Raw genomic sequence first — 13789 nt, 5'->3', positions numbered from 1 at the left:
ACTGTGTTTTGATTCTCTGTTTCTCAGAATCTGAAGTGTATGCGAAGTCACATATTCATTTCATATTTTATAGCTCTTCTTGTATTACTCTCTATTTTGAGTCATGATTGTGATTTTAGAGCCGTTCACCTTTTGATTCTGAACTTGATGATTGTAGCTATGTTGAGACTGGTTTACTCTTCATTCAGTGCTTCCGTTTATGTGAGACTCAATATGCAGATCTTGAGGAAATGACAGCAGCCACAGGTTAGTAATTTCATTTGTGTATTGGCAAGTAAAAACTGAACAAATACATTCTGCACCTTCCATAGATATGTAATGCTTGATATGATATTTTACAACTGATTGTGTTGGCAGTTCATTGCCCAAATCCACAGTAGAGAGCCTGTAGGCTATATTTACAAGATTTATATCTTCTGCAGCCACTATTCACAGGCATAAGCACATTTACACACATCACATACACATGTGCCCTATATACACTATTATGCAGGTTCTGAAATGCTTCCAGCTCCGATCCCACCCCAATAATGACCGAGTAAAACGAAACCAATTACTGAACTAGTATTATTCAATAAAGTTCCTGGAGGTTATCTTCAGATAACCTCATCCCTCTTTCAGAATTCTTAGTCTCTGAGTGCATATAGCACAAGACAGAATGGATAGTACGAGAGACGGCGGAATATGTGGCGGTTTGATGAGCCCAAGAAGCATAGAGGAACAAACAGCACTATCAATGCAAAGACAAAGCTCGAGCTTATGAGGAGGACGGTTATTGCAAGCCAGCAGAGTGTGCTGACAACTAGGTAGACAGCGGCCAAGAATGCTATAGACATCATGGCAAGAGCTAATCCCAGCAGAAGCACAGCCGACTTCAAAGCTAAACGCATGGAACTAGGATCTCCCAGTTGTGCCCACAGTAGAGTGACAGCAACAATGACAGAGGTATGCATTGCTATGGTGTTGCAAATCACAAACTCCTGAAACTTAACCTTTTTGAGCATGGTTGCGATATCTTGGTCATAATGGGTGTTGTTATTACCACCAGGCACAGTGAAACCTGCTTGAAATGTAACTGTTGCGACTAGCATGGCAACCACCAGAATCGTATTTATCTTGTCTCTCCAACTTTCTGTCTCCAGTTGGTCTCCGAGCTTAAAACTCGTGCTTCTGGAAGTTGGTTTATGTGCTCGTGGGGCATCAACTGCTCTCAAGGCCATGCAGGTAAGCCTCTGCATTGTGAATTGTTCATTTTCAGGTATTAAAACCTATACAACTTGTTATTTGAGAAATATCATTATATTTGAGCCACTCAACAGGCATTAAAATCTACAAAACTAGTTATTTGAGGCACTAACCTTGTGAAATGATACCAATCCCACTTCAATTTGTTCCTCGGCAATGTCAAGTGCCATCTGGCGGTTGTTATTTAACAACCTCGGAATCACTCTTTTGTCCCTCACAAGAATGCCAACCAGCTTTGGATGCGCGTAAATGGTTGCAAGGTGTAAAGGTGTGTTCCCATCAGCATCTTTTTCATTAATAAGCATCTCCATCTCTGGCCTTTTAAGCATATACTCCACTGCTTTGTATTTCCCACTTCTAGCAGCTACGTGCAGTATATTCTGACCGTGTGCAGTTAGCAGCTCCCTTGTATCTGGCCGATGCTGAAACATCATTTGGATAATATCTACATGTCCTTTGCTGGCTGCTGAATGGATGGGATGAAAGCCTTGTTTATCTTTCTGGTAAGCAAATTCAAACTGTCTGTCTAGTAAGAACTTGACCCCTTCTGTAAATCCCATGCATACAGCTGCGTGAAGTGGACTTTTGCCTTTGCTGTTTCTCAGCTGAAACATTGTTGGATCCTTTTCCCACAACAACTTAATGACATCTAAAATTTTATTATGAAAACAAGAAAGGAAAGGTTAAAAAAAGCATAATATCATAGGAAGAACTCAAGAAAGAAGAAACTGGTATGTGTGTATATATATAACCGAAGTGGATGAGCAACATTATCAATCTAAATATAATTGCTGTGTCCCGACTCATCTCATCACTTTTCAGGCAGTCCTTTCTGCTCATCATTATCAAGTTACAACAAAATATCATATAGTACATAGTAGAAAATAAAGAATAGTATGGATGTTTACTACCTATGTTGTGCTCGAGTATCGCAGCGAAAACAGGTGACTTATTTTTATGTTTTGCACCTGTGCTGTAGCTCCCAACAGGATTGTCCATAAGGAGCCTTACAATGATGAGAAATCCTGCTCCTGCAGCAAGATATAGCAAAGACTTACCTTCCTTGTTAAGAGAATAAGACATCAGCGGGTTCCTGTTGATCAGAATTCGAGCCACTTCTTCATGCCCATATTTCAGAGCCTCGTGCAGGGCAGTGTTCCCTTCCTCGTTCTTTTCACGCAAACCACCTTCTGCGAATTCTGAATTGACTAGCAATGTCACCAGTTGTGAACTGCCGGCTCTTGCTGCTATATGAAGTGCAGTGTCACCTCGCGCATTCTTTTCAGCAACTAAGTCAGGCAAGTCCTTGCAGATTAGTTTGACGATTTCATAGCTCCCGAAGCTTGTTGCTACGTGCAGCACTGTCTTATTCTGTGGACCTAACTGCACGCAAGAAACCGTTGGCCCGTGTTGTCGATCACATTCCATCGCTCTCACGAATTCAAGAATGTCATCTTTCATTATCGCTCTGTATAATTTTGGGTCCATGGTTTGTGCAGTCTCGTAGCTCTCCTCTTCATCGAGCAAACCGGGATATTTGTGCACTGACATAGGTAACTGGCTTGTCTATTTTGTTCTCTCAAATTCATTTCGTAAAACCTACGCTTGTTTATATACACACAGTTGCTAACCAGCCCTTTTGTAAATTGTTCAGTAATTTCTTTAAAAAGGGTTGTTTGATGACTTTGATCAATCAATTTCAAGGACTAGTGAGCTGTATGATGGCTATGTTTGATCTTACTTGTTTGGGACCATGCAGATACCTAATTTATTAGTGGAGCAAATATTGAATTTTCTTTGACTATGATATTTAAATCAGTAGGCAAGGATCATATAATTTACCTGATCAAGTTTGTAGACTTTCCCATATTAGATACCTCTGAATATTCCTTAAAAACCAACAGCATGTTTTAGGCTACAAGATTTGATATGAAAAAGATACATATAAAACTTTACTATTTGGAAAAACATTCAAGAAAGGGGAATAAGCATGCACTTTGCTGCGTTGGAGTGATGTGCTTGTTTGTGTCTTCTATCATTAGTCAATCACGCGTTGTTAGGAAAGTGTATAGTAATCTCATATTCTTTGATTCTAAGACTAAGACTTTTGATTGCGATCTGATGCCTCATTTCAGTTTCAGTGCTGACTGCTGCAATTTCCATGGATAAATTTAACGACTTCTGTCTCCCGGTCTTGCATTCCTACTTATTAAATCGCCCTCAATGTTATATTTTATACTCCATCCGACCCATAAGAGTATGCAACTCTTGATTGCGCAGATGTTGGTAAAGTAAAAAAGAGATAAAAAGAAAAAGTAAGGTCATCCACAACGATGGCTCATAGCCATCCCCTTAATTATAACATCGCTTCATCATTCATGGGTCCACAACACTTGTTACTCCATCTCTTAATTAAGAGACATTACCTGAAACTTGTCATCTGTTATCCATCTCATCTCTTCACTATGATTCATAACTCCTACTATTTCATTTAATTTTTTTTTTATTTTTTTTCAACAAATTCAGTTAATATTTGGATGACATATAGTAATTTATAATTTTATTAAAAAACAAGAATTAAAATTTTGATTTAATTATATATTGATTTAGTTATTATAAAACCTAATTAAATAAATTTTGATTCAATTAAAATACATGATTCATTAAAAATATTCACATGCAAATTAAGTAAGAATAAAAGTCGAACTCATTTTGTACTTCAATTTATTTACTAACACATATTTAAATGAAATTTAATATAATTAAATTCACATTAAATCATAAACATAAATATTATTTGAATTAAATTCATAATATATTAAAATATAAACATGCAATTAGAAAGAAAAGCATAAATTAAAAAAAATCCAATAAAGTGAGAAAAAAATATAATAAAAGTCAATTTACCAACTTTTTATATAATTCAATAAATTATTTACACATAAATAAAGTCGAGAAGTGTACTTAGAGACGGAGGGGCTTCTCTATTTTTAAAATCGGGCAAATGAAGCCCACTCGCCAACTTACCCTCCCCATCAAGCTGCCCCGTGAGACGGGATGCAGTCAACACTGGATCGTTGTTGGCTCGTCATGTTCTTCAAGGGGAGACACTATTTCACCAATCGAGTCACAGATACTTTAATTAGTGCATCCACAACGAAGCTCGTTCTTGGCTTGTCCCGGCGGGACGAGTTCGAGGCAGCAACGAGTTTCGTTGTGGATGCTCTCATTAAAGTATTGTTAATGGATAATGAGTCTCACCTTATTAAAGAGAAAAGATTTTTTAAAATTGGAAAGTGTATAATCTTGTAGGATGGATTAAAAAAGGAAAGAAAATCCAGAAAAGGAGATAGATTTATGGTTACTTGTGTGTATATACACAACTCTCAACTTTTTCCCATCTTTTTCCCAACCTTTTTTGAGTCCAAATGTATTAAATTTCTATTGATCAGATTCGTCCCATTGGGGGGGAGAAATCGAAAGTGATGTGTCTAATCAAAACTTATGAAATTATATCGTTTTGATGTTATTAAAACAATTAAAATGCCATTTCAACATTTTATCTTCAATATCACCTCTCACTCTCTCTCGCGCTCCCTTACGTGTGTAGTTGTCACCACCAAGGTTGTGCATAACATCTGCTCCCGACGAAGAGATATGTAAGGATAGGGATGTCAATCGGGCTAATTCATTTGAGTTCAGGCTAATCCACTGAAGATGTTGGGCCAATTTGATGCGGGCTATTCCGATTATAATTTTTTATCATGTTTATAAGACTACCATCATCGGTGACATTTTCACCGATGTCACCCATATAAGATAAAAAAAACTATAAATAAAAATAATTCAAAAACAATTTAAAGCAACCGCCCCTATCAATTGGAGCACCATGCCGCCACCAAACAAAGAGAGGGGCACATGCCACATTTAAAATAAAAATAAAAAATAACTCCTATATGAATGAGGAAATTACAAATAAACTCCTAAAAAAAGAGGAAATTACAACTGAGGTCAAGAGAGCTCGAACTCGGCACCTCATACATTTATGTCTAAGCTCCTTGCCGCTAGGACAAAAGCTCTGGACACATGCCACATGTCTTCATATTATGGCTGAATATTGATTTATTTTTTATTTTTGTTTTTTCTCTTTTTATTATTGACATTTTCCTACATCTACTGAAATTCCCACATCAAACAATGTTGCCCAAAACTTGTTCGGAGATGTCCAACAAGAGAACAAAAAGAAGAGGAGCTCAAACAATGTAAGTTGGGTTGTGAAAGAAGATTTAGCACTTATGTCTTCTTGGGTCCATGCAAGCGTAGATAGTGTGCGTGGTAAACATCAGAAAGGAGATGCACTATGGGTGCGTGTGAAAAAATTGTATCACGAAGCTCAAGCAGAAAATCCAGCTGAAATTAACAAAAGAAATGTGGATTCTATGAAGAGTCGATGGAAACGACTTAACGAAAAAGCAAGCAAATGGGTGGTTGTTTGCAGAGAAGCAAACACGCGAAGGAGGAGTGGAATGAGCGACCAAGATGTTGAGAATGAAGCTCATAGCATCTACCAAGCAGGAGGCGGCAACAAATTTCAAGATTTGATAGTGTTTAATGAAGTTATGAGCAAACATCCAAAGTAGAGTATTCATGATACAACACAGGTATTTCCTGACAATGAAAATGTTGCTTATGAACAGGATGGTAGCAATTTAAAGAGGACCAAGACTTCTGAATCTGGCGAGTATACTATCCCTTCAAATCCAGAAACTCCTACATCTGGACATTCAACTAGTTCTCGGCCTATGGGTAGAGACAAGGCAAAAAGAAAAGGAAAAAGTAAGGTAACACAATCTGATTCTACTAATGCTCAAGTTGCTGCAGAACTTCATGCACTAAGGCTAGCTAAAGATAATGAGAACGAACTAGTGAAGGCTCGACTGCAGATAGAGCGTGAAAAGCTGGAAAAGCCCTCTATGAAGATGTACCAAAAAATGTTGATTAAGTTGTTGGACAAAGAGCACTTGTCCCCAGAAGATCAAGAGATGAAACATCAACTAATGGAGATTGTGTTTAAAAAATGAATGATTTTAGTTTGATATGAGTTTGGTGTGACAATAAGTTATGTAATATTTGTTTGGTGTGACACTAGTTTAAGTAATATTAGTTTGGTGTGCTTTTAATTATGTAATGTTAGTTTGGTGTGTGTTGGTGTGATCTTTGTTTGTACTTTATGTAAAATAAATTTGTGTAATATTAAGTTTATGTGATATGGTCACACGCATCTTTTGCAAAATCAATTGAGATGTCAGAAAGATTATTTCTTTATCACATGCATTTTTTTAGATATGATTTTCGTGACACATGCATCTTCCTGCAAAAGTATTTGAGATGTCACAAACATCATTACTTTAGCACATGCATTTGCATATGAGTTTTGGTATCATGTGATATTCCTGCAAAAGTAATTGAGATGTCACAAACATCAGTTCTTTATCACATGCATTTGCAGCTATGAATTTGGTGCTACTTGCATTACAAAAGTTTTGAAATATCACATGCATCACAATGTAAATCAAATATTTTGTCATCGTATGCATTATACTGCAAAAATTAGATATGTCACATGATTTACTGCAATTGTGTCTCGCATGCTTTACAAACATCAGTTCTTTATCTTACAAAAGTTTTGAAAAATCACATGCATCACAGTGTCAATGAAATGTTGTCATTGCATGCTTTATCATGCATAAATTAGATATTTCACATGCTTTACTGCAATTGTGTTTCACATGTCTGGGGTTTAGTGTCACATGCAAATATATTTAGTTTATAAATAGCTCGTGAAATTTTTTTGAAGGTAACACCAAGTACTCATTCCACCTCCAAAAAATGTCTTCTAGTGAAAACTCATCACATTCATTGGATTCAAGTTCTGATGATTCAAATATCATAACACTCAATTAATGGGAGGAACGAGTTTCTCAACAAAATCATCAAATCTATACAACTGAGAACATGTTATCCACTAATCACAATCTAATTGCAGGGGCTCAAGCTTCTACAGTTAGAAAAAGGTATTGTGAAAGGCAACGCGAGATTGGTGCTGAGCGTTTGATCAATGTCTACTTTAGTCCCAACCCGACATATGGGCCAGAGGTCTTCCGACGCCGATTTCGCATGCACAAATCCGTATTCCTTCGGATTGTAGAAGATGTTACTGCTAATGATGAGTACTTTCAAGAGAGACGCGATGCTACAGGGAAACAAAGTTTGTCATCGTTACAGAAATGTACCGGAGCTATGCGGGTGTTGGCGTATGGGACATCATCCGATGTCGTTGATGAATATTTGCGGATGAGTTCAACGGTGACGAGAGGTTCTCTAATACATTTCGTTGAAGGTGTTATTTCATGTTTTGGTGCCACATATCTCAGAAGACCTACTGAACAAGATCTGGCTAGACTTCTATATGTAGCAAATGAACGTGGTTTTTCAGGCATGATTGGGAGTATAGAGTGCATGCATTGGGAATGGAAGAATTGTCCTAACGCATGGGTTGGACAATATACAGGGAGAAGTGGCAAGCCAACGATCATTCTGGAAGTTGTTGCATCATACGACTTATGGATATGACATGCATTCTTTGGAACTCCAGATTCGTGCAATGATATTAATGTACTCCATAGGTCTCCTGTTTTTGATGATGTCTTAGAAGTTCGAGCACCATATGTTAATTACGTAGTAAATGGTCATCAGTATAATAGGGCATATTATCTTACTGATGGCATATACCCTGCATGGGCTGCATTTGTGAAGTCAATTACTTCTCCACAAATTCAAACGCATAAGTTGTTTGCTCAATTACAAGAGTCTATCAGAAAAGATGTTGAGCGAGCATTTGGAGTCCTACAAGCGCGTTTCGCATTTTTGCGAAGGCCATGCCTTGTCTGGGACAAGATGTTGATGGGAAAAATTATGATTGCTTGAAGATACATAATATGATAGTAGAAGATGAACGTGATACGTATCAAAATTATTATGATTCTACTGAGTTTTTTGAAGATACACCTACAAGAGCACAAGAAGGAAATGCTGAAGCTTTTTGTTACTCTACTCAACGGATCGGGATTGTTTTCTTATATAACAAATCGAGATCAACTCCGCAATAGAGAAGCTCATATTGCCCTTCGAGATGATTTGATTGAGCACATTTGGAATAAATTTGGCATAAATAGTTGAATGTGTAATGTTTATCTTTTTTAGTAATCTTTCTTATTTTTCACTTTAGTTTGTAGTGTAGTTTGTTTATTTTCTATTATTGTACCGTATTTCTTTTATTTGTGTATTTTTATTATGTTGTACTTCGCTTATATATGGATGTGTAATAATTTTTATTATAAATTTGAATTATAAAATAATTTTTATAATTTTTATATGAGTTTTTTAATATATTTGAATAAATATAAAATTTATATTGATTGAAAGTATATGAAAAAGAAAATATGTAATGGAGTTGAGTTGGTGTTATTAATAGATGTAAAAGTTTGAGTAAGTTAGAAGAAATGAGTATTTTATTTAAAAGTTGATTGCGGTTGGATTGAATACGTGACACCAATTGGGATAGTCTAAATATATATATAAGTTGCAGATAGTGTACAAGCTAGTTATAGACTTGCAGTAGATTATGCTCTAATTTAGTGCTTGTTTTGATTTAATTTGGTTTTGCTTTGACTACAGTTCGAATGAAACGATGCCTTTAAACGTGACAATCAAAATACTCCAATAAACATCATTTCGTTTAATACATGTACACATCATTTTTGGACATCATGGACATATATTTCATACTAAAACTGTTTATATTTCATTTTATTTTTCTATCTAATAAACTACAATTAATGAGATTATCAAATTATAAATACTATTGAAACTCTATAATGATACGCATTTAATCCATCCACAGTTATATGGTGTTTTAAGTCCAAGCAATATATGCACACATTTTTTTCCTTTTCTTATTCAACTTTTCAATGTTTGATGCTTCTTTCGGTATACCTGAATTATATACTCCATCATTTCCTTTAATTTTATCATATTTTTCCATTTTGTATGTTCCATAAAATTTGTCAAATTTCATTTTTTTAATATACTATTTTTTTGTAGTGGACCATATATTCCACTAATTCATTCAAAATCACATTTTATTATAAAACCAATATATAAAAGTAGAACCCACTTTCCACTAACTTTTTCAACTCATATTCCATTATATTTCTTAAAATCCATGTCCGGTCAAAGTGCGGCAAAATTTAAGGGACGGAAGGAGTATTAGTTAAAATATAGATAGACAATTTTATAGTTGCATGAGTACATTGAATAGGTGTGGTCTATCAATCCTAGTTTAGGTATAGTTTGGACGAACATATGATAACTATGACTAATTAGTAATCCAAATGTCCCTTGTTACATGTATCATTTTTCCGTTTCGGTCCATTTTCGATAGGAGTCTCAGTTCACTTTTACCATTGTAATCCGTTAACCTTATTCCATGCACATTTTATTATAAAACTGATATATAAATATAGACGCACATTCTACTGTCCTTTTTCCACCAACTTTCCTTAGCATTTTTTAAAATCCGCATCAGAGAGAAATTAATAAGACTCCTAATGAAGGATGAGGGAAATAACATTACTTAGCCTAAATGAAGTACTCCTTCCATCCACCGTTACTTGTGTTAAACTAAATTTAACACAAGTAGTAATAACGTAACTAATCAAGTAATCGCTAAGGCATCAACGAGGGGTAGTGCCTATTAAATTAAATCTTAGCTAGGTATGATAAATAATCTAGAGTGTTTTCCACTAGGCCTGCTTATTCGGCCGGTTCCGGTTCTATCCGGTCCGGTTGACCGGGTACCCGGTTACAAATTTTCATAAATTTGGGAACCAGAACCGGAATCGGATCCGGCCGGTTCCGGTTCTGAATCGGAACCGATTTGTAGTTTTTTTTTAAATAATTCAAAATATAGAAATATAACAATTAATACCGAAAAATTCAAATAAATACAAATCAATAAAATAACAATATTCATCATCCAATTTTCCAATACCTAAAAACTATAATTCAATAAATACCTAAAATAGTTAATACCTAAAAGTTCAAATAAACATAAAAAAATGCAAATCAACAAGATAACAATATGCATCAACCAATATTTAAATACCTAAAACAATAATTTAATAAATTACTAAAAAATCTAACACTAAAAATTAAAATCTATGCACAACAAAATACGACTATACAACCAATATTCTAATAAGGCAATAATATTCAAAAGACCAAAATCTTAATTACTCTATTTTGATTTTAGAAAAAAATCGATATATTAATACATTTAATCATTCACTTTAAACTTGATTATTTTAATAAAAAATCTTAATTAATTATGAGTTATTTTTTTAAAAAATCAATTATTTTTGAGTTATCATAATAGGAGCGAATCAACAAATGGTGCGAAAGATTGAAGATTGATCACAAAAAGTAATAGTACTTTCGTTTTGCAAAGGCAGTAATCACTTTTGCTAATAGGATAATCAAAAATATTTTAAGAATAATAAAACAAATGAAATGTCCTTAGTTTAATATTTTAATTTATATTTAAATTTTATAATCTCTAAAATTGATATATATTATTCGGTTCCGGGTAGAACCGGAACCGGAATTTTCGAAAGCATAAGAACCGGAATAGGAACCGAAACCGGTTTTTCCGGTTCCCGGTTCCTCAATTACCCGGCCGGTACCGGGTACCCGAGAACCAGAGAACCGGTTAAGCAGGCCTATTTTCCACAAATAAGAGCTAGTTCCATGGTATATAAATAGCTAAAAACAGACCATACATGTATTTGCAAGAAGCAAAAATGGATTCTCGTCGGTTCCATGTTTGTGTCCTTGTCCTCTTCCTACACGCAACTCACCCTCCAATGGACTTCTTTCCCTTTTTCCAGTGGCCTAAATTACCATTTCCTGAAACTCCGTCCTTGCCCAAAGCTCCTCCATTTCCATCAATTCCGTCATTGCCCAAAGCTCCTCCGTTTTCTATAAATCCATTTGCTCCACCGCCAAAAGCTCCTCCGCTTATTGTAAATCCGGTTGCGCCCAAAACTCCATCTCCTTTTTCGCCAAACGCTCCTCCTTTCTTCACGAATCCTTTTGCTCCTACACCTCCGTTGCTGAAAGCTCCGCCCTTCTTCACCAACCCTTTCGCTCCCAAAACTCCACCTCCTCCAAAAAACCCATGAGGAACTGCATCTGTGGTTGTCAGCTCCGCTTCTCTTCAATAGGAATAACTTGGCACAAGCGTGCCCACTTTGTGTGCTTTGTTTTACTTTTTTGTGATTTCAGGTTTTCTTATTATAATAGTACACTAGGAGTAATATGTACTCTTTCATCTATTTTAATTCGTGTTGAGATTTAAAAAATTAATTATGTTCATCAAGCAAGTAATTAATTAATTTAAATTAATTAGTTATAGCTTGGTACATGCGTGCTCAATTGCTAACTTTCTTAAGTTGTCAACTCTGTTAACTCATCAACGTAGTATATTTAAAATGTCAACACATAATTTTGTTGACATTTCAATATACCGTGTTGACATTTTTATACTGGTTAGATCAGTTAACAGATTTAACAACATAAATATATATAATAAATCTAGTCCACCAATCTCCTCAATTGTAGACCCAATCACTTTAGGAGATAAGTCCATTTTGAAAAAAAGAAATCAGCCCAAACATAAAAACCCCACCTGCCGGCCCAAATTCTTATCAGTGAAAGTAAAGAGGCCCAACAATGTATTTAATGTTCCTTTTGATTTACTAAATTCTTTTTTCTTGTACAGAAGTATCTTGTATGAACAATACACCTTTTGATGCGCAAAGCATTTCCTTTGCAACAATCTCGATTCACGGACATATATTTAGAAATCCTTCGTGTTGTCACAAAAGCATACTAAGTACTCTCTCCGTTCTATAGTAATGGAGGCATTTCTTTTTAACATGGAGATTAAGAAATTGTGTTACGTGAGATAAATAAAGAGAGAATAAAATGAAAAATTGAAAAAAGATAGAGAGATGAAGAGAGAATAAAGTAAGAGAGAGTAAAGTAGATGTGGAGAAATGTGTGACTTTTACTAAAAAGGGAAATGATTCTATTACTATGGAACGTACCAAAATGGCAAAATGATTCTATTACTATGGAACGTACCAAAATGGCAAAATGACTCTATTACTATAGAGCGGAGGGAGTAAGAGCATCCACAGTAACCGGCGAGCGACCGACTAGCCGATACCCGACGCTAGCCGGTCCGCTCGCTGAACTATTGCAATCGGCGAGCGCTTGCTGATTCTCGGCCGCTGGCTGATGCGTTCGCCGATCCGCTCGCCGCCATTGTAGGCTGGCGATCGGCGAACGATCGGCCAACGCAATTTTTTTTAATTAAATTTTCGAAACACTATATATATACGATTTTCAAGTCATTTTCATTCGCACCACTTGTTTTAACGAGTTTTCTCGCTCTATTAATTTATATACAAGAGCAATAACGCAAAATGGATCACAACAACGAGTCTACTCCAGCGACGAGCGGGACGCAAACTCCCACGATACCCGCGGGAGCATTGCTTTGTCGATTGCTTGTTACGATGATGTGGTAGGAGGAATTTTAGTCACGGTTGATGTAGCGAGGAGGAGAAACGAGGCTAGCCTATGGCTAACTGTTACCATTGTGGATGCTCTAATTGAGAATTGGGACGTGATTTCATATATAAAACTATACCATCGATCATCACATAAGCATGGAAGGCACATGCGCCTAATTAGTCATCGTTTATTAAAATAACTAAAATAAAAAAGGGTGGAAAAAAATGGGCCGTCACGCAAGCTTTATAATAGATGTCTGCTCTAGGACGCCCTCTCGTCCCCCTTCCTGTCCCGGCCCCCTCACTTCACCTGCAATGTATGGCGCCACTCGCCGGAACGCCCCAAGTGGCGTGGCATCTCAGAGCATCCACAGCGGATGCTAAATCCATCCCCATCTCGTCTCGGAGGGACGAGATGCCGGCGAGACGGCGTTGTGGGCGGCGTCTCGTCGCCAGCCCGTCCCGCGTCTCGCGCGGACCAAATTAGGGAAAATATTCCGTAGGAACACATTCCGGATTATTTCCGTTGGGCAGCGGTGGAGGCTCCGCCAACCGCGATGCCGAGGACGAATCGACCCCGGTGAAGGAGGTGGAGGATCTAAGCACCTCTTGGCTCACCGTCTCGTACGATCCCATCGTCGGGAATCAACAAAACAAATTGTGCTTTTGGGAGAAGGTCACAGAACTTTACGCAGATTTAAAGCCGAAGGGGACTCGCCCCCGCACTGTGAAGATGCTCCGCAATCATTGGGACCGGGTCGACAAAGATGTCAAAAAGTTTAGCGCGGTCTACAGGGGTGAAGCGGAGCATTACCAAAGCGGAGCCAGTGAAGCTGACATTCTGC

At 36.7% G+C, this 13789-nt stretch overlaps 4 protein-coding genes and 1 long non-coding RNA gene across 5 annotated transcripts; 3 read left to right on the top strand and 2 right to left on the bottom strand.

Annotated features, from left to right (window-relative positions):
• Positions 1-282: 282 nt before the first annotated feature.
• LOC125210782 (protein ACCELERATED CELL DEATH 6) lies at positions 283-2796 on the bottom strand. Its single transcript, XM_048110371.1, has 3 exons — positions 2157-2796; positions 1359-1894; positions 283-1232 (listed from the first exon to the last, which is right to left on the bottom strand). Exons 1-3 carry the CDS (start codon positions 2794-2796, stop codon positions 627-629), a joined length of 1782 nt encoding a protein of 593 aa, XP_047966328.1. The 3' UTR covers positions 283-626.
• Positions 813-2964, top strand: LOC125210784. Its single transcript, XR_007174404.1, has 4 exons — positions 813-945; positions 1049-1513; positions 1647-1748; positions 2225-2964. It is a non-coding gene; the product is annotated as an uncharacterized LOC125210784 (long non-coding RNA).
• Positions 2965-5540: 2576 nt separating this feature from the next.
• On the top strand, positions 5541-6326 carry LOC125209444. Its single transcript, XM_048109041.1, has 2 exons — positions 5541-5861; positions 5943-6326. The coding sequence occupies exons 1-2, from the start codon at positions 5541-5543 to the stop codon at positions 6324-6326; spliced, it is 705 nt and encodes a 234-aa protein (XP_047964998.1).
• Positions 6327-7260: 934 nt separating this feature from the next.
• On the top strand, positions 7261-8232 carry LOC125209443. Its single transcript, XM_048109039.1, has 2 exons — positions 7261-7741; positions 7901-8232. Exons 1-2 carry the CDS (start codon positions 7261-7263, stop codon positions 8230-8232), a joined length of 813 nt encoding a protein of 270 aa, XP_047964996.1.
• Positions 8233-11218: 2986 nt separating this feature from the next.
• LOC125209442 (PE-PGRS family protein PE_PGRS5-like) lies at positions 11219-13580 on the bottom strand. Its single transcript, XM_048109038.1, has 2 exons — positions 13498-13580; positions 11219-11579 (listed from the first exon to the last, which is right to left on the bottom strand). The coding sequence occupies exons 1-2, from the start codon at positions 13578-13580 to the stop codon at positions 11219-11221; spliced, it is 444 nt and encodes a 147-aa protein (XP_047964995.1).
• Positions 13581-13789: the final 209 nt, after the last annotated feature.

Source organism: Salvia hispanica, chromosome 3 (genome assembly GCF_023119035.1).
Source record: "Salvia hispanica cultivar TCC Black 2014 chromosome 3, UniMelb_Shisp_WGS_1.0, whole genome shotgun sequence".
In the NCBI taxonomy this organism is placed as follows: Eukaryota; Viridiplantae; Streptophyta; class Magnoliopsida; order Lamiales; family Lamiaceae; genus Salvia; species Salvia hispanica.
The sequence above is the reverse complement of the archived record's forward strand: the minus strand, read 5'-3'. Positions and strand labels throughout refer to the sequence as shown.

Bases quoted from the DNA above. Each gene is read 5' to 3' on its own strand.
- LOC125209442 (XM_048109038.1), bottom strand. From the start codon at position 13,580: ATGGGATCGTACGAGACGGTGAGCCAAGAGGTGCTTAGATCCTCCACC. The intron at 11,580-13,497 runs GTTGGCGGAGCC...TTCCTATTGAAG, and splicing joins GATTCGTCCTCGGCATCGCG to AGAAGCGGAGCTGACAACCA.
- LOC125209444 (XM_048109041.1), top strand. From the start codon at position 5,541: ATGTCTTCTTGGGTCCATGCAAGCGTAGATAGTGTGCGTGGTAAACAT. The intron at 5,862-5,942 runs GTTATGAGCAAA...GCTTATGAACAG, and splicing joins ATTTGATAGTGTTTAATGAA to GATGGTAGCAATTTAAAGAG.
- LOC125209443 (XM_048109039.1), top strand. From the start codon at position 7,261: ATGTTATCCACTAATCACAATCTAATTGCAGGGGCTCAAGCTTCTACA. The intron at 7,742-7,900 runs GCATGATTGGGA...TTGGAACTCCAG, and splicing joins AAATGAACGTGGTTTTTCAG to ATTCGTGCAATGATATTAAT.
- LOC125210782 (XM_048110371.1), bottom strand. From the start codon at position 2,796: ATGTCAGTGCACAAATATCCCGGTTTGCTCGATGAAGAGGAGAGCTAC. The intron at 1,895-2,156 runs GTAGTAAACATC...ATAAAATTTTAG, and splicing joins GATACTCGAGCACAACATAG to ATGTCATTAAGTTGTTGTGG. The intron at 1,233-1,358 runs GTTAGTGCCTCA...TTCACAATGCAG, and splicing joins GATTGGTATCATTTCACAAG to AGGCTTACCTGCATGGCCTT.